Source organism: Leptopilina boulardi, unplaced genomic scaffold (assembly GCF_019393585.1).
Source record: "Leptopilina boulardi isolate dan_hultmark-lab unplaced genomic scaffold, ZJU_Lbou_2.1 LbouV2_302, whole genome shotgun sequence".
In the NCBI taxonomy this organism is placed as follows: Eukaryota; Metazoa; Arthropoda; class Insecta; order Hymenoptera; family Figitidae; genus Leptopilina; species Leptopilina boulardi.
In genome coordinates this window covers 2,640,223-2,660,058 of record NW_026137866.1, presented here as the reverse complement: position 1 = coordinate 2,660,058, position 19,836 = coordinate 2,640,223, and the positions used below count along the sequence as shown (strand labels likewise).

Below are 19,836 nucleotides of genomic sequence, written 5' to 3'. Positions count from 1 at the left end.
TGTACTTTTTCTCTTAAAAATTTCAAATATTATAAAAATACTTTTTCTCGAAAAGTTTTTTAAATCTAAAAAAAATTACTCTTTAATGTGTAAATATTTCGGAAAATAGTTTTTAGTTAGATTTGAATTTGAATTTAAAAAAAAAATACCCTATCAAAATTATTATTCTGCGAGCTTTTGAATTATAAATAAAGGAACAAAACACATGAAAATGAATTCTATTTATAGTCTAGTGATTATTAAAGCGCTATTTAGAAATGAAATAGAATCCCGAACTTTGATATAAGTTAATAGGATTGAAGCGAGAGGAAAATGCTCCTAGAAGACATTTCCGTTGATATTAAAAGAAAGAGTTTCGCGACCTGCTGTTAGACATTTTCCCAAGGATCGATTATCAGTACAGAAATGGAACTTATTCTTCTTCTAGAAAATAATTAACGACCTCAACCTTCGAATTATTTAATTAAAAGAAATAAAAAAAAATGTATTTAATTCAAATAATCCTTACTTTAAAATAAATATTTACCAAATAATTTTTGTAACCGAATAATTAAATTAAATAATCCAATTAATTAATTCAATTAAATAATCCAATTAATTAATTCAATTAATTAATAATTTAATTAATTAATTCAATTAAATAATTCAATTAATTAATAATTTTTTTTAATTTGAAACAATTTCTCTATTAGAAATTTAAATTAAATGACTCAATAATTATTTGATTTAAGAAAATATTTATTTGATAATTAAATATTTGAATCAAATAAATTTTTTTTCAGTATATTTTATGAAAAACCTCTTTGAAAAGAAAATTACATCATTTTTATAGGATTATTATCCGAAGAATTATTTTTTGGTGGATTTTTTTTTCGATTTAAAAAAAGAAATAAGGACATTGTTGTTTTTTTAATAAATGATGATCAAATCCGGAAGTTTTGCAGTATACAACATGATATTTAACACTGCCTATTATCAACCTAATTAGTTAATTGATGCGATCGATGAAAATCGCGTGTAATCCTTTATTGCAAACTTGACATATAATTTACCGTAACATGCAATTGGATCGACTATCAATTCAACTAAATGGCTTCTCAAATTCTATATTATTCTCTATGTCTATACAATATCAAAGTATATAAAATCCTTTTCTTTTTAATCGGAATTTTCTTTAAAAATTTATATATAGATTCTATATATATATTCAATTTAAGTGTATTATTTAGCTATATTATAAAAAGAAGGACATTTTGTTTATGTAAAAATAATAAAAATAGCAATAACAATATTTGAGGAATATATTTTTTTAATTAAAAAATTTTCTCTTAACTAAATTCAACTATTAATTAATTATTATTAATTACTATCAATTGTTATTAATTATTATCAATTATTAATAATTTTTATCAATTATTAATAATTATTATCAATTATTACACTCAGAGAAATGGTATATTTGTCTCCGAGCCTACTAACTCATTTATTTGTTGTAAATATATTTCATTTCATTGAAATAAAAAATTTATTTGAGCCAAAGAAAAATTTATTTCTGACAAATAAAATTTTTATTTACGCCAAATAAATAAGTTAATAAGCTCTGAGACAAATATACGTTTATTTAACTCAAATATATTTTATTTGGTTCAAATAAATCATTTCTCTGGGTGTAATAATTATTAATAATTATTATCAATTATTATCAATTATATTATCAATTAATACTTTTATTATCAATTATTATCAATATTACACGGAAAAAAAATTTCTCTGGAACAGCGAAATGTTTCACTATTGTAGCAAAAGTTTTACTTATTTCAGTTAAATCTTTCGCTATTCTAGTAAAACCTTTCGCTATTTCAAGTATATATTTGTTTTTCCTGTAAATATTGATTAATTATTATTATTAAATTTAATAAATTAAATTAATTAAAATAATATTTAATTAAAATTATTAAATTTCTTAATTTAATTATTCTTAATTAATAATTAATAATTAATAATTAATAATTAATAATTAATAATTAATAATTAATAATTAATAATTAATAATTAATATTAATTGTCTAATGATAAATATTAAATAATTTCCAAATTATTATTAATTAATTTATCGTTTAATATTAAAAAATTAATTCTGAATTTATATCTTTTATCCCTATTTTGAAAAAATTAATATTTGGTGTATATAATTATACATTATATTTTACATAATTAAGTGTATTTTTAATGTATAAATTAATTATTGATGTTTGTGTTTTTGTTAAGAGAATATATGACCCTGTAGGTTAATATTAAACCCTTTTCGAAAATTTTCATCTTTTTGTATTATATACCTATTTTTATTATTATTATTATTATTATTATTATTATTATTATAATTATTATTATAATCCATAAATGTTATTTTATTGAAATAGGTTATATAATGTTACATTTGGAAATATAGGTCAATTTTTGAGACGAAAATTCTTATTGACAATTCACGATTATGTAAATACTTGTAAATAAATTTTTTCCCCTTAAAAAAAATATATATCTATATTTATTTACATGTTTATATTACATGTTTATGTTGCACATTTTTCGTTTTTGTGAGTCATGTCCCTGGAGAAATCTTCGCTATTTAGTTTTTTGCTTCGTCTATCAAATTCCGATACGGTTTGTATATCCTACGCCAAAAACTTTTATCATGTTGTACTCGGTATAAACCAATTTTTTGCAAAATTTCAGAACTTATATAAAAAAAAAAAAAATTAACTTCCAAACCGTAAAAAAATTAAAATAATAATTTGAATTATAATTAATTTAACTAAAATTGTATTTAAATTTATATTAATATTCTTTTTTAACATTCAATTTCAATTAAAAATAAAAGAAAAAAACTTTCTTCACGAGGAAGCAAAATAAAATAAAAAATAAATTAAAATAAATAAACTCCTTGAATGAAAAAAGGCCAATTTTAATTAATTTAATTTCTTGAAAATTTTCAAAATATTATAATTTTTGAATTTTTCGAAATATAATTTCTGAAAATTTGCTAAATTGAAAAAAAACGGGCAATAAATATGAATCGTATATACATTATTATAATTTTATAATAATAAATTAAAAAAAAAAAAAAATTGGAACTTGCTAGGCAATGCATGTTAGTAATTAGAGTAATGTGACACGGTAATTATGAAATGCAAATCAAACTCAAAGCGCCGCATAGTCCACAACGTAGAAGAGAGAGACTGAATTTGAGGATGAAGAGTTTGAGTTTGGACTCACCAGAAGGATCAGCTCATGTTCGTCATCGACCACGAGATTATCATACTTCCGGTCATAGGGATTCATACACACCCCCACGACGTTCTGATAGCGGAAGTATCAACAGATTATGTAAGTTTAGCGTTAAAAATTGAATTATAAGCGAAAAAAAAATTTTGCTTTTTCGTCACTATTTTGTAATGTCAAAAAAAATTTTTTTTTAATTAAAATTAAAATAAAAATGAAAATAAAAAAAAGAACAATGTAAACCAAGAAACTACTTTTGAATTATTGTATATATATTCTGTGTGCGCTTTATATCAGGTAAGATTTGTAGAATGTATCGTAAAAAATTTTTTTTTTTATTTAATCTTGCATGAATATATTCTTGCATGTTTTAATATATTAATCTACAGTGTTTTGATTTTCAAATTAATTCACCTTTTTTTTAAAAAAACAGTTTCATTTTAGAAAAATGAAAATTTTGAATTTTTATTTCTAACAAAAAAACATTTTCATTTTTAAATTTCCAAAAATTATTTGCTATTCTTTTTGTAAATCAAAAAAATTTATCAAAATACGTGAAAATTTCAAAAACTCTGCTATATTTATAAAAATCTCACGATTTATTTTTATAGTATAAATATAGCCATTTTTTTTGCATGTATTATTTATAAAATAGAAATTTTTTTTCCGATATAATTTAAAATTTTTAACGAAAAAACTTTTTTATCTTTAAATAGTAATTCTTTTGGAATCAAAAATTCTAATCTTAAAAATTATCTTTTCAAAAATAAAATTTTCTTCCCCTTAAAAAAAAATCGATGTTTTTCAATTAAATAAATCGAATAGATAAATTTTCCTTAAATGATTCAATAAAAAATTCACTATAAAACGTTTTTCCAAAGGGGGATGATGAGAAACCGAAATAATGAATGAGTAGAAATAGATTAGAATCAAATATGGGATATAAGGAAAATTAGTTTTCGTATTTATTTACAGATCACGTTCTTTACGTGTATGTGTATGTATGTGTGTATATTAATTTTTTATCGTTTCAAAAAAAAAAATGGAAAAAAAGTAAAATATACAAAAAAAAAAAAATTTGTATACGTTTCTTTTCTAATTTCAGCGCCCTGCAGTCCAGGTCAAGGGCATGGGGTTCACAAACACTTGAGGGGAACAATAAGAATGTCTAGTGTGGAACTACCAGATGAAAATGAAAAATCCTATTCCTCAGCAAGCACCTCACCCTGTCCCTCGCCTCACACCAACAATCAAAATCACCTGAATCCACTTGGAAAACGTGTTTTACCACCAAACAATCTCTACGTAGTGTTGTACAACTTTGAAGCTAGACATCGGGACGAGTTAGATTTAAAGTGAGATTTGCTTTCATAGATGTGAACCAAAAAAGAAAAAAATGCTTGCAAAACTCATATCCTAGTAGAATTTTTAAATTTCATTCATTTTCATTTTGCACGATTTTTTTTTTCAAATTATATAAAAATTATTCTTCAAAATAAATTAAATCATCAACGTAAAAAAAGTTGTAAACTGGAAAAAATATTGCGGAAATTATTGTATTCTTATGGAAATTTCGAAAAAAAAAAATTTTCACAGTATATAAAAACTCTGATTTTTAAATATAACAATTAAAATTATTGTTTGTTGATCACTATTATACTTAAAATCATTTTATTTTCTACTATTTGTGGAAAGAAAAGAAAATTTTTTAGGTTAGGAATTTGTTTTATTGACATAGGCATGATCATGGCTAACCTAACCTAACCTAACCTAACCATTCATAACCTAAAAGTTTTGTTTATAAATAGTACAAAATAAATCGATTTTAATTAGTTTTCTTACGTGAAATCTGTTTGATCACTACAAACAATAATCTTAGCTAACGAAGAAAAATGGAAAAACGAATAAAGTAACTTTTACTACTTTAAAAGTAAAACCGGAACTTTCCGCAATTTCTGGCAATTTTTACTCCAAAAATAGTAAAACTTACTATTTCCGGAATAATTTTTACAATTTCAGAAGTAAATTTGACTATTTCTGGAGTAAAATAATGGCCAGAAATGTGCAGAAGCTACGGACAATTGCGGTTTTAGTTTTAAAGTAGTAAAACTAAAAACTGCGGATAGTTTCGGTTTTAGTTTTAAAGTAGTTTAACCAGAAATGCGGACAGTTGCGGTTTTAGTTTTAAAGTAGCAAAACCACAAATTCTCAGAAACTGCTTACAGTTTTGGTTTTACTTTTAAAGTAGTAAAACCAGAAACCGCGGACAGTTTTGATGTTAGATTTAAAGTAGAAAAAAAAACTTCGGACAGTTCCGGCTTTGGTTTTGAAGTAGTAAAACCAGAAATACTCAGAAACTGCGGACAGTTCCAATTTTAAAGCAGTAAAACCAGAATTTGCGAACAATTCCGGTTTTTTGTTTTAAAATAGTAAACCCAGAAATTCGCAGAAACTGCAAACAGTTCCTACTTTAGTTTTAAAGCAATAAAACCAGAAATGCGCAGACAGAAACTGCTTACAGTTCCGGTTTTACTTTTAAAGTAGTAAAACCAGAAACCGCAGACAGTTTTAAAGTAGTAAAACCAGAAATGCTCAGTAACTGTGGACAGTTCCGGTTTAAGTTTTAAAGCAGTAAAACCAGAAATGCGCAGACAAAAACTGCGAGCAGTTCCGGTTGTTCCGGTTTTAGTTTTAAAGTAGTAAAACCAGAAATGCGCAGAAACTGCTCACAGTTCCGGTTTTACTTTTAAAGTAGTAAAACCAGAAATGCTCAGAGACTGCGGACAATTCCGGTTTTAGTTTTAAAGCAGTAAAACCAAAATCTGCGAACAATTATGGTTTTTTGTTTTGAAGTAGTAAAACCTGAAATTCTCAGAAACTGCGGGCAGTTTCGGTTTTACTTTTAAAGTAGTAAAACCAGAAATGCGCAGAAACCGCGTACAGTTTCAGTTATACTTTTAAAGTAGTAAAACCGTGTTCGAAAAACTGAGTTTTTATCCCAAGTCATATGATAAAAAATTTAATCGAAATTTCTAACAGGAATTCCCGTAATAATTTTCGCAATAATTTCCAGTGGATTTCCCGGGAACTATTTCCCATAGGCAAAATCATTTGAAAACAAAAAATATCCGGGAATTTTTTTTTTTTAGGGATTTCAAACTTTTACTGCAATATAAATCACAATACACATAATTACAATATGGAAATTTGAGGCAAATGATTATGTTTTTGAACATATAAGGCATGAATTTAACATTAGGATTAGTAGCCTAATTTTGAAGAGGTTATAAAAATTCCCTCTCGCTCTAATATCAAGCTTAGATTGCTTTAACTTTAAATTGAAATTTATGATTTTCAGAGCCGGTTATAAAGTTTCGGTAATCGATAAATCAGAAAAGGACTGGTGGAAGGGCAAATGTTTAGGTGGTCGTGCTGGTTATTTTCCAAGTGCTTATGTCATGAGAGTCGATCCCGGTCAAAAATCATTACAAGTTACCCGAAACTTGCAACTTGCTGATCAAACAACACTTCTAAGAGATCAGGTAATTTTTATAATTAGATCCAAAAACTTAAAAATCACAAATAAAAACAAATACTCAAAACTTAAATAAAAACGAAAATTATAAATACAGATTGTACTGCAAGTTGGAGAAGAATTAGACGGTGTTGCAATGGTAAGATGTGCAGCTGATGTTCGATCATCGGAACAAGGTTCAAATGAAGGTGAAGTACGTTTTAAGGATACGCTCTGCCCATTAAAATATCTTCAGGAAGTGTGACAGAAGCCTTTTGAAAATGAACATAAACGTCGCTATCAAAGTCCACTACAAAGAGGTTGGATTCGTATTCCCGAATCATGTGAAAATTTATCATCATCATCATCAACAACATCATCATCATCCTCATCATCATCATCAGCGTCATCCACATCTTCCAAAAATCAGCATGGCGAAATAATTGTCTGCGATTTTTCAAAACGTGGCAATTGGTCATCAGTGAGAATATCACGTGCAATAATCTTCCGAAAATTACCCGAAATTGATATTTATCCAATGATTAAACAAACAACAACATCATCTTCCAATCGTCGTATAACTTCCGAAAAATATTACGATTGTTTCCAATGTGCCGAGCAGTGTCGACATCTCTCACTTAAAAACAATTATAATTACACCAATAATAAAAATTCCTATAATAATAATTCTAATAATACAAATAATACAAATAAAAACACAATTAAAAATACCTATACGAAAAACAATAAAAATTCCAAGAATACAAATAAAAATTACAATTCCTCTTTTAATTCAAAGAATTATAAAAATTATAACAATACCAATAATAATAATAATACTAATACCAAAAACTACAATTCAAATAAATCCTATAAGAATAAAAATTCAAAAATCAATATAACGGACACAAAAAAGATAATAAATGACAAATGTTATTTCACAAAAAATGAAAAGAAGAATGAAAAAATATGTCTTAAACAAAAAGTCCTTAAAACAATAACTAATCAACAGATATTGAATTCGAAACAATTTACAAAAACTGAAATTACAAATAATAAAAATTCATCATCCGACTATCGATCATCGTCAATGTTAAATAATCATTTTTCAAATTATCAAACAATTAAAAAAAGATCATCATCATTAGCAAGGCCAATGAGAGTTTATGATTCTTTTACGCCACCAAAATGGATGATGATGAGCAATGATTCACAAATTGAGGAAAAAAAGGAGGGATTTAAAGAAACAACAGCAACATTTCATCAACATTTGGAAAATAATATTGAGCATGATTTCGAAGATCTGGAGCCTAATTCAAATTGTGCCTTCATCGATGCTCAAGATGAAGATGCTAATTGGCCTATCAGATTGAGACTCGAGGAATTGCTTGAGCAAAGTAAAAAGAAAAAACGTAAGGGAATTGTTACAATACGAAAGAGTAAAATAATAAAGTCAGAACAAGGTAAAAATAGTTTCAAAGATACTGAGAGGCTGCTCAAGGTACTTAGCAATCATGTGGACCAAGATAGTAGGTACAATATCAAAAGATGCTGCGTCATGTAGGATGTTGCACAAGTGAGTTCCCTCGAAAAAAAACAAAAATTGACGCAGTTCTGATTTCTGCCCAAAAATTTTGGCAACTTGTCAAGGTAAAATGGCCCCCCATCATATCAAATTTTTATTTATTTTTTGTTTCTCATTTCCATCAAATTATTAATTAATCGATCTTTTTACCAATTCGTTAAATATTTAATCATGTTATTTAATATATATATTTATATTAAAATTGCGATCAGTTTCCTTTGGCAACATTTCTAGAGAAAAAAAAAGCAAGGACTGATCAAGTTCTGTGTGAGTTGGAAATTAATTGATGAATGAAAAAAAAAAAACAATTTCAAAAATTTCTCAATGTATAAATTTTAGATTATTTTTTGTTATTAGATTCACTAATAATTGTTACATTACTGAATTTTTCATCCTAAAATTCTTCAAAAATAAAGGAAAATCATTGTAAAATGAAAATTATTATTTATTATAGTAATATAATAAACTAACATCTAATAATGTCAAATTATTAAATAATCAAAAAAATTTTAGGATGGAAACTTCAGTAAAAATCTCAAATGCAAAATTTGTTAGAAAAGTAATTTCATAATTGTTAAAAACTAGACTGAAAAAAAATTTATTTGATTCAAATAATCGGTTACTTGATTTTTACCAAACAATTATTTGTGTCAAATAATTATTATTTGAGTCAATTAAATGATATATTTGGTTCAAATATAATTTATTTAATTCAAATAAAAATTATTTCGTTCAAAGACAATTTATTTGGTTCAAATACAATTTATATGGTTCCAAAACAATTTATTTTATTCCAATACAATTTATTTAATTCAAATAAAAATTATTTGATTTAAATACAATTTATATTTGGCACAAATACAATTTTTGGTTCAAATACAATTTATTTAATTCAAATAAAAATTATTTGGTTTAAATACAATATATTTGGTTCAAATACAATTTATTTGGTTCCAGTATAATTTATTTAATTCAAATAAAAATTATTTGGCACAAATACAATTTATTTAATTCAAATAAAAATTATTTCGTTTAAATACAATATATTTGGTTCAAATACAATTTATTTGGTTCCAGTACAATTTATTTAATTCAAATAAAAATTATTTGGCACAAATACAATTTATTTGGTTCAAATACAATTTATTTTATTCAAATAAAAATTATTTGATTCAAATAAATATTTATTTGACAATATAGTCAAGTAATCAAATATTTAAATCAAATAAATTTTTTTCAGTGTAGTAAAATCAGAACTTTAATAAAAATAAAAAAAAAAGAAAAGAAATGAATCTTTGCTTTAAATCTGTTTATATTGGAATTGTTATATAAGAATTGTTTATTTAAAAAAAAAACTGTTGAATGAAATACACGAAACATTCTTTAAGTTTAAAAAAAATATGTAAATATATATGTGATATCGATTTTTTATAAAGGCTCACGAAGTTATTTTATAACTTCTATTGATATAACGTCAAGACTAAATTTTTCTCAATGAATGTTATAATTTAAAATTCTAATCATGATATTGTAAGAATTTTTTTAAGTACTGACCAGTCACGTTCTTTTTTCCAAATAAAAAGAAGACTATTTACTACCATAATATTAAAAAAAAAAAAAAAAGAAAAAGAAAATAATAACACAAACAAAATTAAAAAAAAATTAATAATTCAAATTCAAATTTTGTACTTAATTCGCGAAAATTTCCAACAGACACGGAATTCTTTCTTTGTTAGAACTTAGAAATAATAAATAATTCAAAAAAATTCAAATTTAATATTTTTTTTTTTCAAAAAATTGACAACTCTCATTGTTAAAAAAAATTTTCAATTAAACAATTCAAAATAATGCGTATTTTGTGAATTAATAAACAATTTTAATCACTATATTAATAAAAAAAAAAAATTGTTATAGATTGCAATCAAATAAATATATATAGTTATTATAAAATATATATAAAAAAATTAATTATCATAGTTTCGAGAAATCTTAGAATATAAATTAAATTTATAAATCGCATTATTTTTATATTGTTTAATTTGAAAATATAACAATAAATTTTAAAAAAATCAGTAAGCATTTACAATCAAAATTATCAAAAAGCGTTGTGAAAAATTTGTTTGTGTTTCATATTGATGTAAAAAGTCGAAAATAAATTAAAAATCGAGTTTTTTTGCAAATTTGAAATATATAGATGTTGTGCCATGTATATCGTACCTGATAAAAAAAACCAAAAAAAAAATAACCAAGATTGCTTACGATTAGAATTCGAATGCATTTTTTTCTTCCTTATTTTAAATACGCCTTAAAAAAAACAGAAACCTATTGTAACTGTAAAAATTATTTTCCATTATTTAAAAAATAGAAAATTAGCTCTTAAAAATGGAAAATCCAACAACTAATAAAAAAAAAAAAATTTAATTCTGTATAGTTCCATAAATAATATATTCACTAGTTAGGCAATTATATAATAAAATTAGATAATTAACAATTATTTAATTAATAATTAGGTAATTATCAATTATTTATACAAAATACTTGCCTAATTATTTTATTAATAAAAAAATGATAATTATTTCCTAGTGATTATTTAGTTAATTATATAAGTAAATCGCTTGTTAAAACTTTTTGCAATCACAATATAGTTAAATATTTATATATAAATAAAAAAAAAATTATTTAAGCAATTATTATATAAATATATAGTGACTTTTTGATTTAAAAAAAAATTTAGTCACTTTTATTTGAAAAAAAAACTATATTGATGGATTTCCCTAAAAAAAAATAATCTTTGTAGCGTGCTTATCACCTTTGAGCCTTGACGGTTTTAGGAGTCCGAAAAAAAAATTAGTCTATATATATTATTTTTAAAAAATAAAATTTTTAGCCTACTGTTTATAGAAAAGTGGTGAAAAATGTATAATGGAAAAAAATACTGTAAAAAAAAAAGCAAATACCTTGACCAAAATTATTGGGCGCTTTGAATTTGTGAAAAAAATATAATTAATTAATATTATTCGATGAAAAAAAAAAAAACTTATCTCATATAATGAGTATTTTTTATTTATAAAACAATGGCCTAGTATTTTTGGTCGAAGGAACAAGTCTTCTAAGTTTCTTACCTGCCGAATTATTGTACTTCGTGTGTGCCACAGCCTAATTAAAAACAGAAGAACCGTCCTCTCTCTATAACAAAAAAAAAGAAAAAAGATCTGAATTAATGTTTGCCACTTTACAGAATTTGTTAATAATAATAATAATAATTGTTTAACTGTATTGATAACATAAATTAAATATATTTAATTTTAATAAAAAAATATATTTAATTTCAATAATATATTATAATTTCAAATATATTTATCAAATTAACGAATAATATATTTAAATGTAATTTTCAGCACTTAATATATATATTAGCAAATTAATACATTAAAACAATTAAAAAAAAAAAAATCAACAAATTCTGTTATACAATGAATTAATTTGCAAAATAACAAAAATGCTTTTGGAAAATTCTAAACATAAAAAAAATTCTACATTGTAAAAGAACAAACATTGAACCTGAGATGCACCAAAAAAAACAAAACCAACTTATTTGAGCATTTTTTCATAATATATACGATCTTCACACTTGTTTATATATAAAAAAAAATTAATTTAAAAAATATTTTAATACCTTACAAGAAAAAAAATATTGTACATTAATTTAATATATATAATAATTTAATAATCTACATTTAAGCGAAAGTATAATGACAGATAATTATAAAATGTCATTATAAAAAAAAATAAATGAGAAAAAGATTTCAAAAAAAAAAAAAAACTCTGGCGCAAAAAGCATCAGAATAATCCAGATTGCATTGTTTCCCCCTCCCCCACGGATAATCTTCTTATCCACTTTGTCAACTGTCTTTTTTTCCTCCCTAATCTACATTTTTTTCTTTCTTAATCTGTAATTTATAGAAAGAAAAAAACATCTAACTAAAGTGAAGCAAAAAAACGAAATTTTATGTTTATTCATTTTTTTCTATTTCAATAAAAAAAATTAGATTATTTTTCTAATTTTTTTTTAAACTTGCTCCACTTTAGATAGTATTATTTAGTTTCTAAAAAAAAATATTTTTTTTTTTTTTTTTTTGGTAAATTATAAACAAATATGTATACTGCGTAAGGAGTGCCCTTTCCTGATTGAAGTGTGTTATTGAATTATTAATTGTAATTGTATCATAAATTCCAAGTACCATGCCCAGTATTTATAAGTATTAATAACTGGATAAAAAAAAAGAAAAAGATACACGAATTCAAAAGAAAAAGAGCAGTAAAAAATTATTTAATTAAAAATTATATTAAAACAATAATTTACAATTTGTTATTAATTAGATATTTTTTCAAATAATTAAATTATTTATAAATAACTAATTAGGTATATAATTATACACAATTATAAAAAAAATTAATTGATTAAAATTAATTGATTAAAATTAATTAATTTATTGGAGAATTAATTTATACAATAATTAATTTACAAACAAAATAATAATAAAAAATATTATAATAATTATAATAATTATAAAAAAATAATAATTATAAAAAATTATAATAAAAAATATTATTATTATTAATAATTTTTAATTAATCTCCTTAAAATTCTATAATAGTAAAACGTGCCTATAAGAATCTAATAAAAATATAATAAAATATTTAACATAGATACATTTAATATTTAAAAATTTTTGATCAATTCTTCTGAACTATTTCTATTCAATAAAAAAAAATATATATATATATATATATCGAAAAAATGTATATTAAGTAAATTAATCCAGATTAGTTTTGTAACATATAAGATAATTAGAATCACAAAAAAGTAGATATCACAATTTTCTACCCTCCTTCAAAGTGATATTTTAATTCTCATATATTACAAATTTTAAATGCACACCTAGTAAAAATTTTAGATGTAGAAATATTTTACCGTTCATATAGATTTTGAGGAGATTATTATTATTTTTTTTTTTTACTATCAAATTAAAATAATTTTGAAAAATGTTCTTTTTCCCCTCGTGTATCGATGAGAAAAAAAAATTTACATATGCCGAAAAAAATATTCATTTAGGAGTTCAAATTTGTACTTATTTGCCAAAAAAGATGAAATTCGACTATATATATATAAAAATATCGTATATATAGAAATCAATTTTTTAATAAACTCAAAAAATTTAAATATAATCTCAAATTCAATATCAATTGAAACTAGAAATTTCATTTCAAATAAAATTTGAAAACAAATTTTTTATATTTCAAATTGAGATTTTAGTTAAAAATAAAAAAATTTTGCATCTTTTCTGGCGAATAAAACTCTAGAATAACACTAAAAAAAAAAAGAAAAAAAAAATAAGTGTAAAATAATTTAAGAAAAAAAAAAAAAGTAAATGTGGCATTACTAAACTTGATACCCTATATATTATATTGAGATCTCATATTGCAAAAAAAAAAAAGAAAAAACAAGTCTGACGTTCAATCAGCTTTAAAAAAAAAACCAGCTGAGCCGTCGAATTTTAGTCCCTTTCAAGAGAGGAAAGAAAATCTTTGGTACAACACCCATGTGTTTAACAAAGCCATAGACTGCACGAAATATATTATGTATATATAACAATTAAAAAAAAAATGTATTTCAATTTTTTCTCAATCCTTAAATACGTAAAAAAAAAGGTTTTTATTTATTTCCGAAAAAATACCAAAAATAATTTTTAAAAATCATCAACATTTATTATAATATAATAAAAATTTTTTTTTTACAATTAAATTTTAAAATTATTTTTTTACAATTAAATTTTAAAATTAATTTTTTTTTTAATTTTTCAAAAAATCTGAAATTTTATTTTCTTTTTTACAATTTAAATTTAGCAGCTCTGACAATTGGAAATTTGTCACCATTGCAAATTCCACGGAAATCATCCAAGGACAATTCAAAAATTGCCACACCACCTAATCCTTTGGCCTTAACGTAAAGTGCTTTATTTCCAGCTGTATCGACATCTTCGTAACCAACCCAAATTCCTTCCTCTCCTGTTTGATCATTATATTTTTTATAAGCATAACTGCCATATTTTTTCGATGGATCGCCAACTCTTCTTAAACGATCAACGGCACTTTCCAATATTCTTGAACAAATTTCAGCGTAACCAAGAATTCCTGGTATGTGAGTATGTGGACCCTCAGCACCTGGACCATCGGCATGAAGTGGTGGTACACCCGAAACTTCACTTTCCGATGTTAATTTCCAAGTGCGTCCAAATGTTGGAATACCAATTACAATTTTACTTCCCGGCATTCCATTTTCCAACCAATTTCTGTAGAAAAAGAAAAAATTTATAAAAAATTAAAAAGGAAATTTCGTTTTAATTATTTAATTAATAGACAAATTATTTTAATTGAATTTATTTTTGTAAACAATAATTATTAATATTATTAGTTTTGTATTTCAATAATTTTAATTATTATTTTGTAATTAAATCATTTAATAATTAATAATAATTATTTTGTAACTAAAGAATTTTAATTATTAATAATTAATAAAAATTATTTTGTACTTAAATAATTATTAATAATCAATAATTATTATTTTGTAATTAAATAATTATTATTAGTTAATAACAAATATTTTGTAATTAAATAATTATTAATAATCAATAATTATTATTTTGTGATTAAACATTTATTAATAATTAATAACAATTATTTTGTAATTAAATAATTATTATTAATTAATAACAATTATTTTGTAATTAAATAATTATTAATAGTTAATAACAATTATTAAGGGATATTTAGGCCCCTAAATTAATAATTATTATTTTGTAACTAATGAATTTTAATTATTAATAATTAATAAAAATTATTTTGTACTTAAATAATTATTAATTATTAATAATTATTATTTTGTAATAAATAATTATTATTAATTAATAACAAATATTTTGTAATTAAATAATTATTAATAATTAATAACAATTATTTTGTAACTAAATAATTTTAATAATTAATAATAATTATTTTGTAATTAAATAATTATTATTAGTAATAACAAATATTTGTAATTAAATAATTATTAATAATTAATAACAATTATTTTGTAATTAAATAATTATTAATAGTTAATAATTATTATTTTGTAATTAAATAATTATTAATAGTTAATAACAATTATTAACGGATATTTAGGCCCCTAAATTAATAATTATTATTTTGTAACTAAATAATTTTTTAATAATTAATAATAATTATTTTGTAATAAAAAAAATTTTTCATTTTTATATCAGTCACCTCGTTTGATAGTCGACATTATCATCGGAAACACGTCCGTAGCTTTCATAAAGTGGAGCTGGAAAATCGGCTTCCTTGGGATTACGTTCCGGAGTTTTTTGATCAAATGTCAACAAATGAACAGCATCCAAACTCGGTGCCAAAAGTCTCACGTCGTAATAAACTAAAAAAAAAAAATTTTTTTTCCAAATTTAAAATTTCAAATAATTTGATTAAAATTTTAAAGAAAAAAAAAATTAAATGATAAATTATAAATAAATACCACTCGAATTAACATGTGGCAAAACTGTTAATGTAAGTGCCTTATTTCTAGCACGAAGTTGATTTTTCAAATCACGAACAAGCACTGTAAAACCATCGCGATGCTCCTGTTCTTTTTCATCTTTAAATTTTCCATAGCCAAAAGTTTTTTTCACTTTATGCCAAATTGAACTAAATGTACCGCGTTCTTTCTTTACTTTAACTGGTGGAAATTGCCATCCCAAATCAATACCATCAAATTCATAGTCTGATAAAATTTCACCAACTGAATTAATAAATTTTGTTCTCGCCTCTGAAGTTTCAGTCTGTTAAAAATTAAAAAATTATTATTATTATTATTTTTATTATTATTATTATTATTATTATTATTTTTATTATTTTTATTATTATTATTTTTTTTTATTATTATTTTTATTATTATTATTATAATTTATTATAATTATTTATTTAAAAAAAATTTTCAAAGGGAAAAAATTAATTTCAAAAAAAAATCTCATAAAACTAAAATGGAAGAAAAAAAGGAAATTATAAAAAAAAAAATTATAAAATCAAATAGTAATGAAGTCATATTTTCATAAATAATTATTATTCACATTAAAAATTGATATCATAAATAATTATTATTATTCAGATTAAAATAGATAATTATTAATTACTCACGAGAGTTAAATATTTATGTGTTTCCTCGTATGGATCAGCATTACCACCAACTCCAAGATAAACTTTGAGATCGGGGAAATTCCTTTTCATTTGTGTTACCATTCTATAAAATGCATATCCATCGCCAGTGTCCAAATTTCGATTTAATGGAACAATTTTAAAAGTATTTGCATCAATTCCAGCAAATCCGTAAATTAAATGTGTACATAGTGACAAAGCCGGTCGAAGGTCTTCGACAATAAACTTTCCAGGTCCTTGAAATGAAGAAAAAAAAACAAAAAAAAAATTGAAAAATTATTCCACCAAAAATTATCAACAATTTAAAATTATAATTTAATTATTAATTATCAATTAATTAAAAATTAATTATTAATTATTAATTTATTCAAAAATTTATATTTAGATTATTCTCTCAGTCATACCAGAAAGTATAAGGACACTTCTTTTATATCAAGAATAAATTATGCAAATAATTGTTATTATTATTCTATTCAACCGGTTTGCTATTTTTTTTTGTCCGATCTTGAACTGTTAAAAAATTATTTTTTACAAATTTTATTTTTTTTACATTATTAATAATTAAAAATACTTAAATTGATGAAATTAAAATAATAAAAAAAAATTATTTTTTTTTTTTACTATAAAGTAAAAATAATTTTTAAATTATTATTCTTTTAGAAAAAAAAAACTTCGGAGCAAGAAAAAAATAGGAAACTTATGTAATACATATTTTGAATTATTAGAGCAATTTAAATATACATAGTTAATTTTTAGCACTTACCTTGACGTTCAAAGGAAGTGGAATTCCAGTAGCAAACCACTTTATTATGCTCATGAGGATCTACAGCACTAACTTCATTATTTAAATATGCTAACAAAAGCCAAATGGCTAACGTTGAAACGATAAACAGCTTCATCCTTACAGCCTTTAAAAAAAAAATTTCATTAATTATTAATAAAACTTAAAAACAAAAATTTTTTTCTATTTTACAAAAAAAAAACAAGGAAAAATAAAAATATGATTTCTTTTCAATTAAATGAATTCAAATTAAAAAATTTTATAAAGAGAAAAATACAGCAAAAATAAATTATTATTTATTTTATGGAAAAAAAAGAATTTTATTTGTTAAAAAATTTGTTTATAGAAAAAAAAGAATTTAAATTGTTAAAAATTTTGTTTAATTTCATTTATATATTAAAAACAGAAAATTCAGCCTACCTTCAAAGCTGAAAGAACACGACTGGATGAAATGTTGAGGTCGTTGAGAAGACTTTAGGTTTAGTCGGATAACAATTACGTCATCATATCACACTTACAAATACTTATTTTATATTCCCACTGAAACACTAATAACATTCTGTTTCTTCCAATGATCACTTCTTTACACTTCTCACAAATAAAATAATAATTTACTTTAATATTTATGATGGTTCTGAAGATGAAAATAAAAATAGGGTTTGTTATTTCGAAAATATAGTTTAGTGTCATTAAATTACACATATTAAAATTAAGTACATTGTTACATCTTTGGATTTATAAAAACATTTTATTTATTTTTAAAAACCAAAAATCGTTTGCTACGTATAAATTTGAATTATTTTTTATTTTCAAATTTCGAGTAATTAATTATTTCAAATAATAATAATTTATCAAATTATCATGAAATAAAAAAAAAATTTTCTTTAAGTTTTTTGGAATAATATTAATATTTATTTATTAATTTTTAATATTAATATTAAATATTAAAAAATTAATATTTTTAATATTAATATTAAATATTAAAAAATTAATATTTTTTATTAATATTTCCAATAAAAAAATTAATATTAAAAATATTAATATTATTAATATCGAATTTAATACAAAGACATTTTTTATCCGTATATGAAAATTTGCTACGTTTATTTAATAAATCTTGGTTTGGTTTTTGATTTTTTGGAACCTTGAGAGAAACCATAAATTTTAATCAAAATGACGTAACTTTATATCGCTCTATCATGGTCACACAAGGTTTTTCCCTCTATGACCAATGAATAAAACATTTTTTTTAATTTTAGATTTCGTAATGCATAAATAAAAATAATAACAACTTAATTCTCAGTAACAAAAATACTTCTCAAATAAACTAAATTCACTAAATTATAAAGAAAATTTTAATTAAAAATTAAAAAATTATATTTTCTAATTTTAAATTTAAAAAATTGTATTTTCTAATTTTAAATTAAAAAAAAAATTTAATTGTAATTTTTATTGTTTTTTATATTACATTTTTATTTAAAGCCCGTTTATGTATAAATAAATTTTTCCTAATATCAATTTAGAAATAATTCAAAATTTTTTTATAATAATTTTAAAAAATATTTTGGTGTAAGAAATTTTTTTAGTTTTATTGTCACTAGTTCATAGAAAGAGTGTGTAAATTGTTTAATGTCATAAATGTTAGTTTACGAGAACAAGATAATAACATAATTTGACAATTACGTTGATATAAATTTCATTCAGAATCATAGACGAAGAAAATTGTCAACGAAATATTCATCATATAATTTTAAATAAAAAACAAATTTAGTAGCTCTCAATTCACATTCTCAATAGAGATTCATTAACAGTGACCTATGGACCAAATATGATAAAGCCACAAAATAAAAACATAATTAGGAAAAAATAGGTCATTTTTTATATATATATCTCCTCTATAAGATATTCGTCAAATTTTAAAAAATTGTACAACAGAATTTATTTTTAAATCATATTGGGGAGAGAAATAAAAAATTTAATTCAAATAATTAGTTACTATTATCAAATAAATATTTACCAAATAATTATTTAACAAATAATTTTTATAGTTTTATTTTTATATTTTTTTTATTTTATTTTAAATGGTATTTGTTTTAAATAAAAAAAAATTATTGCTTCAAAATACAATTCAATTCAATTATTTGATAAATATTTATTTGATAATAGTAACTGATTATTTGAATCAAATAAATTTTTTTTCTCAATTTAAATAAGCTTGGAAAACCTAGTTAGAAAGCAATTTGATAACCTCAAGTGAAAAGTTCACTACATTATAGTTTATAAGTTCATTGTATTTGGTACTCAAATTCTTTTATAACGAAATACAAAAACAATTTTCAAATTGAAATTATTTATTTCTAAATGAAAAATAAAATTAATTTTTTAACGGAAAAATTTAAACAATTGAGTCTT

The 19,836-nt window shown here is 22.0% G+C and overlaps 3 protein-coding genes across 7 annotated transcripts in view; 2 read left to right on the top strand and 1 right to left on the bottom strand.

Annotated features, from left to right (window-relative positions):
• Window positions 1-7,454, top strand: part of LOC127282726 (uncharacterized) — a 36,830-nt gene extending 29,376 nt beyond the window's left edge. For 2 of the 5 annotated variants that reach the window (XM_051307171.1, XM_051307169.1), the window contains 4 exons: window positions 3,205-3,384; window positions 4,385-4,634; window positions 6,638-6,821; window positions 6,912-7,454. In XM_051307171.1, the coding sequence (XP_051163128.1) occupies window positions 3,205-3,384; window positions 4,385-4,634; window positions 6,638-6,821; window positions 6,912-7,058 (761 nt within the window). In that variant the 3' untranslated portion in view covers window positions 7,059-7,454. The remainder of the gene's footprint in view (window positions 1-3,204; window positions 3,385-4,384; window positions 4,635-6,637; window positions 6,822-6,911) is intronic. The other 3 variants (XM_051307170.1, XM_051307173.1, XM_051307174.1) reach the window with 3 other exon arrangements.
• LOC127282727 (putative uncharacterized protein DDB_G0282499) lies at window positions 7,059-9,030 on the top strand. The gene has a single exon (XM_051307175.1). The coding sequence runs from the start codon at window positions 7,332-7,334 to the stop codon at window positions 8,355-8,357; it is 1,026 nt and encodes a 341-aa protein (XP_051163132.1). The 5' UTR covers window positions 7,059-7,331; the 3' UTR covers window positions 8,358-9,030.
• A 5,092-nt stretch (window positions 9,031-14,122) lies between these two features.
• On the bottom strand, window positions 14,123-18,007 carry LOC127282850 (chitinase-like protein Idgf4). Its single transcript, XM_051307389.1, has 6 exons — window positions 17,845-18,007; window positions 17,407-17,551; window positions 16,626-16,879; window positions 15,967-16,270; window positions 15,705-15,867; window positions 14,123-14,731 (listed from the first exon to the last, which is right to left on the bottom strand). Exons 2-6 carry the CDS (start codon window positions 17,540-17,542, stop codon window positions 14,269-14,271), a joined length of 1,320 nt encoding a protein of 439 aa, XP_051163346.1. The 5' UTR covers window positions 17,543-17,551; window positions 17,845-18,007; the 3' UTR covers window positions 14,123-14,268.
• Between the last annotated feature and the right edge of the window lie 1,829 nt (window positions 18,008-19,836).

Coding starts and splice junctions, on each gene's coding strand:
- LOC127282727 (XM_051307175.1), top strand. CDS start 7,332: ATGATTAAACAAACAACAACATCATCTTCCAATCGTCGTATAACTTCC.
- LOC127282850 (XM_051307389.1), bottom strand. CDS start 17,542: ATGAAGCTGTTTATCGTTTCAACGTTAGCCATTTGGCTTTTGTTAGCA. Junction 16,271..16,625: donor CACATAAATATTTAACTCTC/GTGAGTAATTAA, acceptor AATTTTTAACAG/ACTGAAACTTCAGAGGCGAG. Junction 15,868..15,966: donor GCCACATGTTAATTCGAGTG/GTATTTATTTAT, acceptor TTTTTTTTTTAG/TTTATTACGACGTGAGACTT.